At 40.9% G+C, this 14,798-nt stretch overlaps 1 protein-coding gene across 2 annotated transcripts in view; it reads left to right on the top strand.

Moving 5' to 3' along the window:
• ankrd27 (ankyrin repeat domain 27 (VPS9 domain)) overlaps positions 1 to 14,798 on the top strand; it is a 668,625-nt gene that overhangs the window by 290,207 nt on the left and 363,620 nt on the right. For both annotated transcript variants that reach the window (XM_039763577.1, XM_039763578.1), the window contains exon 13: positions 3,713 to 3,805. In XM_039763577.1, the coding sequence (XP_039619511.1) occupies positions 3,713 to 3,805 (93 nt within the window). The remainder of the gene's footprint in view (positions 1 to 3,712; positions 3,806 to 14,798) is intronic.

Here is a 14,798-nt window from a genome sequence, read left to right as displayed (position 1 = left end):
GGACATGCAGAGGAAAGAATGGTAAAGACCAGTAACTTCGGCGCTATATGCAATCATCAGACACTCCCCATCTGCCCGTGTCGCTCAAACACAGGAACATATATTGGTGTAAAAGTATAACAAAAGTGCACTTTTATTCAAGTGCACTTTTTCCATCGCCTTTTCCTGTAAGAAGCAGTGTACACACTTCTCTCTATGCTGTGGTTTCTATTACACACCTGAAAGAAAGAGACAATATATGTGAAAATATAATCGCACTAATGCAATATTATTTGAAAACGAACAGCGTCAGATCGGGTGTGAATTTATGCAGGAACTGGAAATTCTCTGATGCGGACCTTCCCCAGGGAAGAAAGTACAGTGTCAGGTGCTCATTCAGTGTAATAGAAACCATAGCACAGAGAGGTGTGTACACGGCAACAAGTACACGTGTCGTAAATGTAGGAAGGACGGTCCTTGGGTGTGTGGGAACTGTTAATATTTGAATGTGATGATTTTATATAGCACGGAATGAAAATCTGCACTTCTTAGCATTGCACCATGCAAGATGTCGTATCAATCGCCTACTGTATCTTGCTTTCTTTTTTCTTCGGTTATACAGGTAGTTTTGAATAAAAGTGCACTTGTTTTGTTTGCGAAATGAAGTGTCTGCGTGCACTTTTCGTGGCATTACACGTGTATTTTTGAGCATGCCCGTTTGAGCAGTATAAAAGTATTGAAAAGTATAACAAAACAACGGGCAGATGGAGAGTGTCTGATGATTGCATATAGCGCGAACTTACTGCTCTTTACTATTCTCTCCTCTGCGTGCCCTGGAGTACAAAAGAAACAGAATACAGACGCGCTATAGCTCTGTGCTGTACCACGATGCATACTAACGCCCCCCCCGGTTGTGACACACAGACGCTGGCGAAGCTGTCTTCTTCGTATCTCACCGTCACTTGATTTTCTTTTTATTCAGTTTTATTGAGTGTTCCTGCCAGTCCCGCATGTTGCTGTATGCTGGATATGTTCATATGTATTGTCTCTTTCTTTCAGGTGTGTAATAGAAACCACAGCATAGAGAGAAGTGTGTACACTGCTTCTTACAGGAAAAGGCGATGGAAAAAGTGCACTTGAATAAAAGTGCACTTTTGTTATACTTTTACACCAATATATGTTCCTGTGTTTGAACGACACGGGCAGATGGGGAGTGTCTGATGATTGCATATAGCGCCGAAGTTGGTCTTTACCATTCTTTCTTCTGCATGTCCTGGGTGCAAAAGAAAAAGCATACAGCAACATGCGGGACTGGCAGGAACACTCAATAAAACTGAATAAAAAGAAAAGCAAGTGACGGTGAGATCTGAAGAAGGCAGCTTCGCCAGCGTTGTGTGTCAGAAGGGGGCGCGTTAGTATGCATCGTGGTACACTGCAGAGCTATAGCGTCTTTAGTGAAAACAGCCGTGTCAGATGGGGTTGTATGGATTGATTCTGAACGCACTGAGAGAGTGAAAAGTGAATAAAAAAAAAGCTAACCTTTACAAAGATCATAAATTGCACCGGCTGTTACAGACTGAAATCAAATGTATGTTTTTATTCTAAAACAGTAAGACTAAGAACAGTTTACTTCTCAAAAGGGAGGGGCGCAGGATCGAACCGTGACCCTTGATTCAAAGCAGGGGCTGTATCTATTGAACCACGGAGTCAGTTATAGTAAACTGGTGTCAATGTCGCATGTTAAGGCGGCTTTTTCTTTCTGCAGTTATATGTTTGAATAAAAGTGCAATTGTGTTATTCTTGTGAAAATGTTTCTTTGCTATTTGGACTTCAGGCTTCATACATTATATAGTTTATGCCTACATTTTGTCATCTACTACTAGAATATAAAAAAAGTTTCTGTTTTAACAATGTGTTGACACAGATTACTGTAGAAACGGAACAGACATGAAATGCGTGTGTTCCAAACAACGATCTATTATTTCACTCTAAAACTCCACTTCACTCCCAGATACTCAATCAAGGCATGAGCTGAGAGAAGTTCGTGCACGTTCTAAATTGGTGGGGGGATGGAATAGCCGGCTTCTCTTTATCAGCACATTTAGAAGACAAAGGGCGCTGGCGGAGAGGTGTGAAGGGATTTAAGAAGCAGTTTAAGGTGGGACGGAATTACGAGTTTTTTCGTAGGCTCTGGTAATTCTAGTGTTAAACATGGGAACACGATGGCGCAGTGATTGTTCATGTCTCACACAAGATGGTGCTGTGCCATGTGTGACCTTGTTTGAAATAATTTATTGTAGCAGTACTGTCTCTTTCAAACATTCTAACCTCCAATTCCTGTCCTTACTTTTCTTTCCCCAAATACCCAATCGCCACACAATCAGCTCTGTAATAGACGTTAAGCCATCTGTAAGCTTACAACGACGATTCTTCAAAACTTTTAAGGAACATTGAAATATCTTCATAGTATGTGTTTAATTATTCTATCCGTCTATCCTTCCAGTGTCGCGCCGGCCTCAGCAAATATACAGCACAAGACAGGAACAATACGTGAACTTGCTAGCGCTGCGGCACCGTGTCTCCACATGTTTAACTATTAACAATACAGATTATTTAAATGAAGTTAAAGTTTTATCTGTATAATATAATCAACATATTTTGCTGCATTTCATCTTAAAAATGACATCGTCATCATATGTAAATGCACGCTTTATAAAGTGACGCAGGTTGTGCAATATTATAACTGTAGTGCAAGTTTACAGTGGGGTAATTGTACTTACAAGTACAAACAGTTCTACAAGGAGCAATTGATTGAGTGCGTTTATAGTTCTTGGGATGAAACTGTTTCTGAACGACAAGGTCCGTACAGGAAAGGCTTTGAAACGTTTTACTGTGGCTGAGGCAGCGTGTGCTTGATGCTGTATACCGATAATTCTCTTTCCGATCAGCTGCTGCTGTGATTCCCCACTCAGATACAGTGATATAAATACTCCGAGTGGTGCAGTTAGAGTAATATGGAAAAAGATGATCCGCTGTGGCAACCCTTAAAGGGAGCAGCTGAAAGAAGAAAAAGAAGAAGAAGATGGTGCAGTGAGAGTAACAACGCTAAAGCAGTTATTGTATTTGGAATACTATGGCTATTCCCTGGACCATTATATTATTACAGGTCAATTAAAATCAGATACATTATACTAATAAACAATATGCAGTTAGTTTCAGTGTATCTATAAAGCCACATCAGGAATGTGGATCTAAGAAATAAACGGTAACCACACAGGAACAGTAGCACTGCTTTGACGCTGGGTGCCGCCAGTCTGCAAAACTGAACGCAGAACTTGCGTACGACAGGGTGTGAGGTACCATGGAAATGTGCGTGGCTTTACACCAAGTTTAGGTTTTATACATCGCGATTTGAACGTGGAAACGTTCTTGCACAACATTTCTGTGCATACGCACCATTTATACATGAGGCCCCTGGTAATTATTTTATTAATGGTCTGCATCTAAAATTTATAACTGGTAATGCTACCAAGACAGAAACACCCCAAACACACTTGCACTTGCCTTTACCCTTTAGTAGTTGGGGAGGAAAACAACAATTTATTACTTGTATATCACAAAATTACATAAGGAATGGCTCAATGGATTTTAAGTGATCCTATTTTTTTTTTTTTTTGCAAGTTTTTTATCTCCATAAGTTTTAAACATTTTCATTTTATTTTTATATCATCAGGTTTCTGGAGCTATTAATGAGAAGGAAATATTCAAGCAAAAAATTGATCTGTTTTCTCAGCATGCTACTACCCCAGTTGCTGTTTTCTTCGAGGTAAGATTCCAGAAATATTGTTTCTAATTGCAATTTAAATTACAGCTGAAGTAATTATTAGTGTTTATTGTAGCAGTTATTAAAATTAATATACAACATGTATCAGGTAATGCTATGTATTACAGAGCATTAGTTTAGACAGTGGAAATCAGGCTTCAGTAATATGTTGGAAATCATGAAATTATATACATGCTATGAAGTTTTTGGTAAGATATCTCATGAAAGGTTAGTAATCAGACTGGAACATTAAAGAGTAGTGTGACGATGGGTGTTCCTTACATTAAACACATAAAGTAATGGGTATAGAACATTTTAAATCCTATGGAAATCCTTGCTGGGGCCGCTGCTCTTGTTTAGTGTAAAGAAATGATCTCAATAAAAGCATAAATAACAAGCCAATTAAGATGGAATTAAGCAGAACTGATTGATACTAGAGATTCAGCAAAATCCTTATATGAATAAGCGAATAAAATAAAAATTGATCATTTAAAACAGTTATAGCTATTAGTAACACTAGTAATGTCTTGGCTGTATTTTTAAATCAATGTATTGGTATCAGTGTAATATAATTGTAATATAATAATATAAAGCATTTGAAACATTTTTTGGTGATTCCAAACTTTTGAATTCTAATGTAATATATGTATGTCTGTTTGTGTGCATGTATGTATATGTGTGTGTACTGTGAGATTTTTGAAATCTTTTAAGATGCCAAAATGCAGTTGAGGTGTCTGCCGAGGGTTATTTGTCTGTTGCTGAGGCAACCTCAGGTTTGCAGTGCCACTAAGGCAACTATAACTCTAAATTAAAGAGTGATAAAAATGCAGGTAGAACAGACAATAACTTTGTATAATGTTAACGTTTCACAATATCAGACCTGTAGTTCACGAGACACATATTGAGGTCTGTCTGTAAGATAGTCCATTATGAATCTACTCCCATCTCTGTCAGCTTGTCCCAAAGGAGCAGAGGTTGAATGGTGTTGAAGGTGCTAGAGAAGTCCAGAAACATAATTCTTATAGCATCACTGCCTCTGCCCAAGTGGGAGAGGGATCGGTGTAGCATATAGATGATGGCATCGTCTGCTCCCACCTTCTCCTGATAGGCGAACTGCAGAGGGTCGAGGGCATGGCGGACCTGGGGCCTCAGGTGGTGAAGCTGCGGCCGCTCCATGGTCTTCATCACCATGGTCACATGTGATATCAGAGCGACAGGCCGGAAGTCATTTAGCTCACTAGGACGTGATACCTTTGGGAATGGGTGATGCAAGATGTTTTCTAAAGCCTCGGGACTCTCCCCTGTTCCAGGCTCAGGTTGAAGATGCACTGTAGAGGCCTCCCCAGCTCCAACACACAGGCCTTCAGTAGTCATGGTGATAATCCATCAAACCAAAGCACAAAGGCTTTGACATCATCGACCATAAAGTGCATACTAATTCAGCATGAGTAGGAACACTCAATAAAACTGAGTTAAAAACAATATTCAAGTGACGGTAAGATACTGTCACACACATGTGAGTAGGAGGCAGCTAAAGGGTCTGATTAATTGTAATAAAACATACGACCAAGGGGCGGCAGAGTGCGTTGGCTGTCTTTCTCAGTACCCTGCAGACCTTGACCGGGAAATCCTGCAAGGTTCCTGCACCTCAGAAGACATCACTTCTGGAGACAGAGCCCCTCTTTGTTGACATCACTTCCGAAGCCGGCCCCTTTGCTGACGTCACTTCTGACACCAGGCCATGTACTGACATCACTTCTGGTTCCAGCCCTTTTGATGACATCACTTCCTCTATGGGCCTTTAAAACCTCTATCTTTGACTATTGTAATCAATTCTGTTGTGGACTCTGTTCTATCCAGATCGTGCTGAAAAACCTAAACTTTTTCAGGCGGGAAAAACAATATACGGGTGGCTGCCCCAACTCTTTTATGATATCTGTGTTGTATTATTATCATAGTGGAGTAGTCAGCAGGATGATGTCCCAGAAGAAACCGGGACACGGACATGACACTTACCAGGTAGGAAAGTACTGGGGCTGAGTTTCGGGGCTTGTAATTTACCAAGTGGAGAGTGTGAAAGGGACACACAGACGTAGGCTGGTTTCTGGGAATGAAACAAAAAGGGCTTATTATGCCCTCTCAGAGGAGAAAGCTGAGCCGCCCATTGGGACTGATGTCCCAGTTAAATATGGGCTATCCCCAGTCCAGCAGGCAACAATTATAAAAAATTGTGAATTCAATCCAGAGAGATCAAACCAGGGGCAGGCTGTGGCACTCTGGGACCAGGTGGCCTTATGGGTAAGGCCATTTGAACTGACCACCTACCAAATAGTACAGCATGTAGCTTGCTTTATTTTTTTAAAGAGCCTCCCCAAAAACTTTGCCCAGCCGACTGGGGAGATTTCTATTCTATAGAAGAGCTTATAAGACTCATAAAAACACCCATGCCAGTCTCGAAATCTGGGAGAGCAGAACAGTCCTCTAGTGGATTTCCTAGAGATTATGGCCTACAAAATAAGTCTCTTCCACATAAATCGGAGCCTGTGTCTGAGTTCCCGGGCTGCTGGGCATGCGACCTACCAAGGAACGAGGCGGGATGTAGGTGGAAGGGAGGGAACAGTTTGTGCACTCTTGCCAACCCTCTGACGTTATTGAATACGAGCTAATACGGCTAAAAAAATTCCCCATGGCGATCCACCCTAATCCACCTTTTCCAGCAATTCTCGGGCGGGACTGGTCTGAAAATAAATGTGGTAAACTATTGACTACTCCCAATAAAAACTTAGGCCTCGTTATACTGTAGATACGGATAACTTGTTTCAGGCTGTCTCCATGCCGTGTACACTGCTGGCAGAGAGAGATACGGAAGCCCACGAGGAGGATGAGGAGATTCCTGCACCGTCGCAGTCGAATATGTCATCCACCCGCGCCTCGACAAGTCGGGAAGAATCCCCTCCCCTTGAGGTCAGACCGGATCCTCTCTCCGACATACATTTTCAATATAGAAAAACACCGGCTGCTTTTAAAAGGGAGCAGTGGAATGATGACTCACTTAAATTTGAAAAAAATGCAGTAGTCCATGTCAACGTCTAACGCACACACCAGCCCATACCACAAGGACCTCACTTTGCAATAGAAAAGGATCTATTATATCGGGTCACGGATCATGGGGCTGAGGTCTGAAAATTGTTATTAATACCACGAACCCACCAGCAACAGGTTTGTGAATTAGCACACGTCCACCTCCTTGGAGGCCATTTATTCCCCAAAAAACTTTTGAGCGGGTTAAGCTCAGATTTTATTGGCCGGGAATTAGCGAGGAGGTACGCCGTTTTTGTGTTTCTTGTCCGGAATGTCAGTTATAGCAAATTCCTAGGAGGGACCGTGCTCCTCTCATTCCCCTTCCCTTAGTTAATGTCCCCTTTGAAAAAATCGTGATCGATATTGTAGGATCCTTAGAGCCTTCACCCCAAAGACATAAATATAAATCAGACCTTGTGGATTATGCCTACCCGATATCCAGAAGCTGTTCCCTTGCGCTCCGCTACATCTAAAGCAATTGCACGGAAACTAGTAGGGGTCTTTGTGCATTCGGCATTCCAAAAAAAGTCCTAACGGATCAAGGGATGCCTTTTACCTCAGAGACATTCAGGGAAATGGCTAAGTTACTGAAAATAAAGCACTTAAAGACCGTGGTGTATCATCCTCAAACCGACAGTCTAGTAGAGAGGTTTAATCAGACTCTCAAAGCAGATGCTTCGCAAAGTGGTCAGCGGGGATGGGAGGAATTGGGATCAAGTCCTCCCCCTCATTCTCTTTGCCTATCGGAAAGTCCCTCAAGCCTCTACGGGGCTCTCACCTTTTAAATTATTATACGGACGACAACGCTTAGTATATTGGATGTTTTGAAAGAAGGCTGGGAAGGAGAGGCTCTCACCTCTACAAATATTTTGGAATATACAGTGGTGTGAAAAACTATTTGCCCCCTTCCTGATTTCTTATTCTTTTGCATGTACTGTATGTCACACAAAATGTTTCTGATCATCAAACACATTTAACTATTAGTCAAATATAACACAAGTAAACACAAAATGCAGTTTTTAAATGATGGTTTTTATTATTTAGGGAGAAAAAAAATCCAAACCTACATGGCCTTGTGTGAAAAAGTAATTGCCCCCATGTTAAAAAATAACATAACTGTGGTGTATCACACCTGAGTTCAATTTCCTTAGCCACCCCCAGGCCTGATTACTGCCACACCTGTTTCAATCAAGAAATCACTTAAATAGGAGCTGCCTGATACAGAGAAGTAGACCAAAAGCACCTCAAAAGCTAGACATCATGCCAAGATCCAAAGAAATTCAGGAACAAATGAGAACAGAAGTAATTGAGATCTATCAGTCTGGTAAAGGTTATAAAGCCATTTCTAAAGCTTTGGGACTCCAGCGAACCACAGTGAGAGCCATTATCCACAAATGGCAAAAACATGGAACAGTGGTGAACCTTCCCAGGAGTGGCCGGCCGACCAAAATTACCCCAAGAGCGCAGAGACGACTCATCCGAGAGGTCACAAAAGACCCCAGGGCAACGTCTAAAGAACTGCAGGCCTCACTTTACTCAATTAAGGTCAGTGTTCACGACTCCACCATAAGAAAGAGACTGGGCAAAACGGCCTGCATGGCAGATTTCCAAGACGCAAACCACTGTTACGCAAAAAGAACATTAGGGCTCGTCTCAATTTTGCTAAGAAACATCTCAATGATTGCCAAGACTTTTGTGAAAATACCTTGTGGACTGATGAGACAAAAGTTGAACTTTTTGGAAGGCAAATGTCCCATTACATCTGGCGTAAAAGGAACACAGCATTTCAGAAAAGAACATCATACCAACAGTAAAATATGGTGGTGGTAGTGTGATGGTCTGGGGTTGTTTTGCTGCTTCAGGACCTGGAAGGCTTGCTGTGATAGATGGAACCATGAATTCTACTGTCTACCAAAAATCCTGAAGGAGAATGTCCGCCATCTGTTCGTCAACTCAAGCTGAAGCGATCTTGGGTGCTGCAACAGGACAATGACCCAAAACACACCAGCAAATCCACCTCTGAATGGCTGAAGAAAAACAAAATGAAGACTTTGGAGTGGCCTAGTCAAAGTCCTGACCTGAATCCAATTAAGATGCTATTGCATGACCTTAAAAAGGCGGTTCATGCTAGAAAACCCTCAAATAAAGCTGAATTACAACAATTCTGTAAAGATGAGTGGGCTAAAATTCCTCCAGAGCACTGTAAAAGACTCATTGCAAGTTATCGCAAACGCTTGATTGCAGTTATTGCTGCTAAGGGTGGCCCAAGCAGTTATTAGGTTTAGGGGGCAATTACTTTTTCACACAGGGCCATGTAGGTTTGGATTTTTTTTTCTCCCTAAATAATAAAAACCATCATTTAAAAACTGCATTTTGTGTTTACTTGTGTTATATTTGACTAATGGTTAAATGTGTTTGATGATCAGAAACATTTTGTGTGACAAACATGCAAAAGAATAAGAAATCAGGAAGGGGGCAAATAGTTTTTCACACCACTGTATCGCGCAATTACGGAATAGATTTGGGAAAATCCAACCTATTCTAAAAAGTCATATGGAAGAGGCACAAGCAGCACAGGCCCGTTATTATAACCATGGCACAATGTTCCGAAAATTCAATCCGGGGGATCATGTCATGGTATTAGTTTCCACCTCCCATTCTAAATTACTCGCCCTTTGGCAAGGCCCTTATGAACTTGCTGAAGCCGTGGAAGACAGTGTTTAGCACCCCTAGTGGACACTGGCAGTATCGTGTCCTTCCATTCGGGTTACACGGGCTCTTGCAACTTTCCAGAATCTGGTGAACAAAGTGCTCCGACCCAATAATGCGTGTAGTGCTGCTTATCTGGATAACGTCATCTATTCCAGCACATTGAAACAACACATACAGCAGGTCACTGCGGTATTACGGGCAATAGGAGAAGCCTATGTTTCTTTGGACTGAAAGATGCTAAATATTTGGGCTACCTGGTGGGTCGGGGTACCGTGAAACCACAGTGTTCAAAAATAGATGCCATTTTTAAATGGTCCCGTCCGCGAACCAAGTGGCATGTCCAAGCATTTCTTGGTTTGGCTGGGTACTACCGCCGGTTTGTACCTAGGTTTTCAGAGAGAGCGGCACCATTGACTGACTTAACAAAGAAGTGGGCTCTTAATCAGGTGGTATGGACTGAAAAGACGGACACTGCATTCTGTGATTTAAAACAGGTTCTTCGGCACCAGTATTAAAAGCTCCTAATTTTTCTCTCCCTTTTATTCTCTAGATAGATGCTTCAGACACAGGCCTGTGGGCCGTGCTGAGCTAAAGTGACATGTACCTGAGCCGGAAACTGTTAGATCGGGAGACCTCATGTATAAACGGTGCTTACGCACAGAAATGTTGCGTACGAACGTTTCCATGTTCAAATCGTGATGTATAAAATCTAAACTTGGTGTAAAGCCACGCACATTTCCACGGTAGCTTATAACCTGTCGTACGCAAGTTCTCTACCTGGTATTGCACCCAGCGTCAAAGCAATGCTACTGTTCCTGTGTGGTTTATCTTTCTTTTTCAGATCCACATCCCTGACGCGGCTTTATAAATACACTGAAATTAACCGCATATTGTTTTTTAGTTTAATGCATCTGATTGTAATTAACCTGTAACAATATAATGGTCCACAGAATGGCCAAACTATTCTAAATACAGTGGGACCTCAGTTCACGAACGTCCCAGTACAACTCGGTTTACAACCAATAAGTTCGCCAAACTTTTGCCTCGGTTCACGACCACACACTCGGTATATGAACAAGCCAGTTTCCCTTTAGGTTTGTACATGTTTAGTCTCTTCCTGTGCAGCGATCAAGGGAGAGAGAGTGCGACACACACACACACACACACACACACACAGAGACGCAGGAGACAGAGGCACACACACACAGAGAGGCGGAGGAGACAGAGGCACACACACACACACACACTCATTTTTTTCTCTGTGCTTTAAACACATTAAAAAAAAAAAAAGTGTTTTTAGCGAGCGGTTCCTAGCACTATATCGTGAACTATTGCAGTGTTAGTTTTGTCTGTTGTTCACAGTTTTCTCAGTGTTATTCAATGTTTTTACATTTAGTTTACTATTACGCTGTACATTCTATGGTATAATTAACTATATTTGTGCTTAAAATCGAAAAAAATATATATTTACATACAGTTTGTACAGTCTGGAATGGATTAATTATATTTACACATAATCCTATGGTGGAAATTGCTTCGGTTCATGACCAAATCGGTTTCCAACCAGAGTTTTGGAACGAATTATGGTTGTGAACTGAGGTTCCACTGTACCATAGCTGCTTTAGCGTTTTTACTCTCACTGCACCTTCTTCTTCTTCTTTCAGCTGCTCCTATTAGGGGTTGCCACAGTGGATCATCTTTTTCCATATTACTCTCACTGCACCACTCGGAGCAGCTGATCAGAAAGATAATTACCGGTATACAGCATCAAGCACATGCTGCCTCAGCCATGCTTCCTATTTGAACTGCTTCTCACACAGCAAACGCTTCAAAACCTTTCCTGTATGGTCCTCACGGTTCAGAAAGAGTTGCATTCCAAGAGCTCTAAACGCGATCAATCACTCCATCAACTGCTCCTTATAGAACTGTTTGTACTTATAAGTACAATTACCTCACTGTAAACTTGCAATACAGTTATAATATTGCACAACCTGAACCACTTTATAAAGCACGTATTTACATATGATGATGATATCATTTTTAAGATGAAATGCAGCAAAATGCTGCTTATATTATACAGATAAAACTTTAACTTTATTTAAATAATCTATATTGTTAATAATTAAAGAGCATGGTGTCGCTATGCTAGCAAGGATCTGGCGCTCCGTTCACGGATTGATCCTGCCTCGCACTGTATGCTTCACTGGGACTGGTGTGAAGGATGGAATAATTAAACATGTACTACGAAGATATTTCAATGTTCCTTAAAGGTTTTAAAGAATCAGCGTTATAAGCTTACATCTATTACAGAGCTGATTGTGTTGCGATTGGGTATTTGGAGAAAGAAAAGGAAGGACAAGAATTGGAGGTTAGTACATTTGAAAGAGACAGTACTGCTGCAATAAATTATTTCATCGAAGGTCACACACAATCACTGCGCCACTATGTTCCCATGTTTAATAACATGCTTTAACTCCTGTCATAATGAAAATATCATGTATACATCTCAGTATTTTACTTATTCAGAGAGCTGTAATAATACGAATGTAATGGATTCTGTGTCCTATCAGAGGAGGAGAAAGCCGGTTTAAGAAGCACATAGTGATTCACACACATAGAGCACATAGAAGATCAAATACAAAACAAAGCATTTAATATACTACTTTAGTTACGATGGGATTTGAGAAACTAATAAATTAAACGATTTTAAGATGAAGTTTATGATGTTCTACTTTAATGACAAAATAAACTACGTGATTAAAGTAGAAATTTCGAGATTAAAGTTGACATTTCGTGCTTTTTCCCCACTGTGTGCCTATTTTTTTTTTCTCTACACCCTAATAAGCTTTCATATGAAACTCAGACGGTGGGATACGACTCGCCTTTTCACTGTGACTTTGATATGCGACTTCTTTTTTATTTTGGGACTGTGTGACTTTGTGAACTTGAGCTTTCGAATTTCTCCGACATACTATGTCACTCGATCAGTTTCCTTATCTTGTTTATACTACTGTTTAAACCAACAAATACCAAGTTTTTCCTTGCTTCCACTTGGTATTAGCTGAAATTGTTCTATTTTTCCTCGTGGTTTTGCCATTGTCTTTACACAGAATGCTGAGCTTTAAGGGCTATTTATATTGATTTACATATTCAAAGAGGCGTAATTCTGGGAGGAGTTGGGTTGGGACAGCAGGCGCGTGCATGTGCGTTACTTTTCATGCTGATTGGGATTTATGTAGCGGAAGAACGTGGACGTTTGCGTACGCACAGATTCCTGCATCTGGAATTTTTTTTGTGCATACGCACTTTACCGCTTTTGTGTTTACGCCATGTTATAGTGTGAGTTCTACACATGGCATTATACATAAGGCCCCAGATATGCAGTGGTGGAAAGGGAAACCCTTACAATTAAATGGGCAATTACGCAGTTGAGGTACTACCTCTTGGGCCGGGAGTTCACTCTGGTGACAGATCATTCCCTTCTTCTGGCATATCAGATTTACTGAGTCTTCCTCCAACTTTCAGTATTCCTTCTTGCAGGACTGGGTCCAGCTTGTTGATTTTACTACTTTTCTTTACATGCTGATTTTTGTTCAAGGTTTCAACCTGCTCTGGGTAAGCTTGTAATTGACTGAGGTAAATAATTTTGTTTTCTGCCTTAGACAAGTTTGTCAGAGACAGTGGCTTCAGCCTCATTGTTGATTTGTATTCCTTTATTTGTTCTGTGATTAGTGTTTTAGGTTGACTGTCTGTGTGTGTGTGTGTATATATATATATATATATATATATATATATATATATATATATATATATATATATATATATATATTGCCGACTATACTTCCTTAGAAGGTTGGCGTCCTTCAACATCATGCAATAAGATGCTGCAGATGTTCTACCAGATGGTTGTGGCGAGTGCCCTCTTCTACGCGGTGGTGTGCTGGGGAGGCAGCATAAAGAAGAAGGATGTCTCGCGCCTTGACAAACTTGTTAGGAAGGCAGGCTCTATTATAGGAATAAAGCTGGACAGTTTAACATCTGTAGCAGAGCGTCGGGCACTAAGCAAACTCCTGTCAATCATGAAGAATCCACTGCATCCACTTAACAGTGTCATCTCCAGGCAGAGGAGTAGCTTCAGTGACAGACTTTTGTCACTGTCTTGCTCCACTGACAGACTAAGGAGATCGTTCCTCCCCCACACTATGCGACTCTTCAGTTCCACCCGGGTGAGTAAATGCTAAAGTTATTCAAAGGTATTGTCTGTTTTTACATGCATTTTTATTACTCTTTAATATTTTTTTTTTTGTATCAGTATACTGCTGCTGTATTATGTGAATTTCCCCTTGGGATCAATTAAGTATCTCTATCTATCTGTCTGTCTGTCTGTCTGTCACCTTTCTCTCTTATTTCAGACACAGCAGCACTTCTTTAAACCTAAGGAACCACACTAGTGCTTTCTTTAAATTGAACCATTCTGAGTAGTAGTCCACAAATATTATTACTGATTCCATTTTTTCTTCTACACTTGTAAGATTTACTATACACCTTTTGATTTCCGGATCATCGCTAATAGACACTTCATCTGGTCTCTTAAACCATTTGTGCTCTGGCTGTAGTAGGAGGTTTGGGGTTTGTATCCAAGTCATAATTTTGATGAAGCTTTCTATTGTTGATTCTCTTGATGCCTCATCCATAGGATTTTGTGCTGATGGAATGTACCTCCTTTGCGAGGGTTGAGAGTGCTCTCTTATCGCTGCAATTCTGTTGGCAACAACAGTTTTGTAGCGTGCACTTTCATTTGCAATGTACCTTAATACAGGGGTGCTGTTATTCCAAAAAAAATTGACTCTTGCACGGGAATCTTTAGTTCTTGTTTTAGTATTTTATCCATTTTGACTGTTACCACTGCTGCTGTAAGTTCTAACCTTGGTATAGTGACAGGTTTCAGTGGTGTCACTCTTGATTTCCCCATTATAAATGAACAATGTCTCTTATGTTATTTTTTAGTTAGGAGGAGGTAGGAAACAGTGCTATACTCATCTTCTGAAGCATCTCCAAAATTATGCATTTGTGCAGACATTATGTGACCAAATCTGGGTGGTCTAATGCACCTGTTTACATTGAAATCCACAAGTAGCTGCCAATCGTCGATCCATTTTTTCCATTGCTGGACATAGCCTCCACTTCTTGATCCCAAGCATAT

Source organism: Polypterus senegalus, chromosome 9 (assembly GCF_016835505.1).
Source record: "Polypterus senegalus isolate Bchr_013 chromosome 9, ASM1683550v1, whole genome shotgun sequence".
Lineage (NCBI taxonomy): Eukaryota > Metazoa > Chordata > Cladistia > Polypteriformes > Polypteridae > Polypterus > Polypterus senegalus.
The sequence above is the reverse complement of the archived record's forward strand: the minus strand, read 5'-3'. Positions and strand labels throughout refer to the sequence as shown.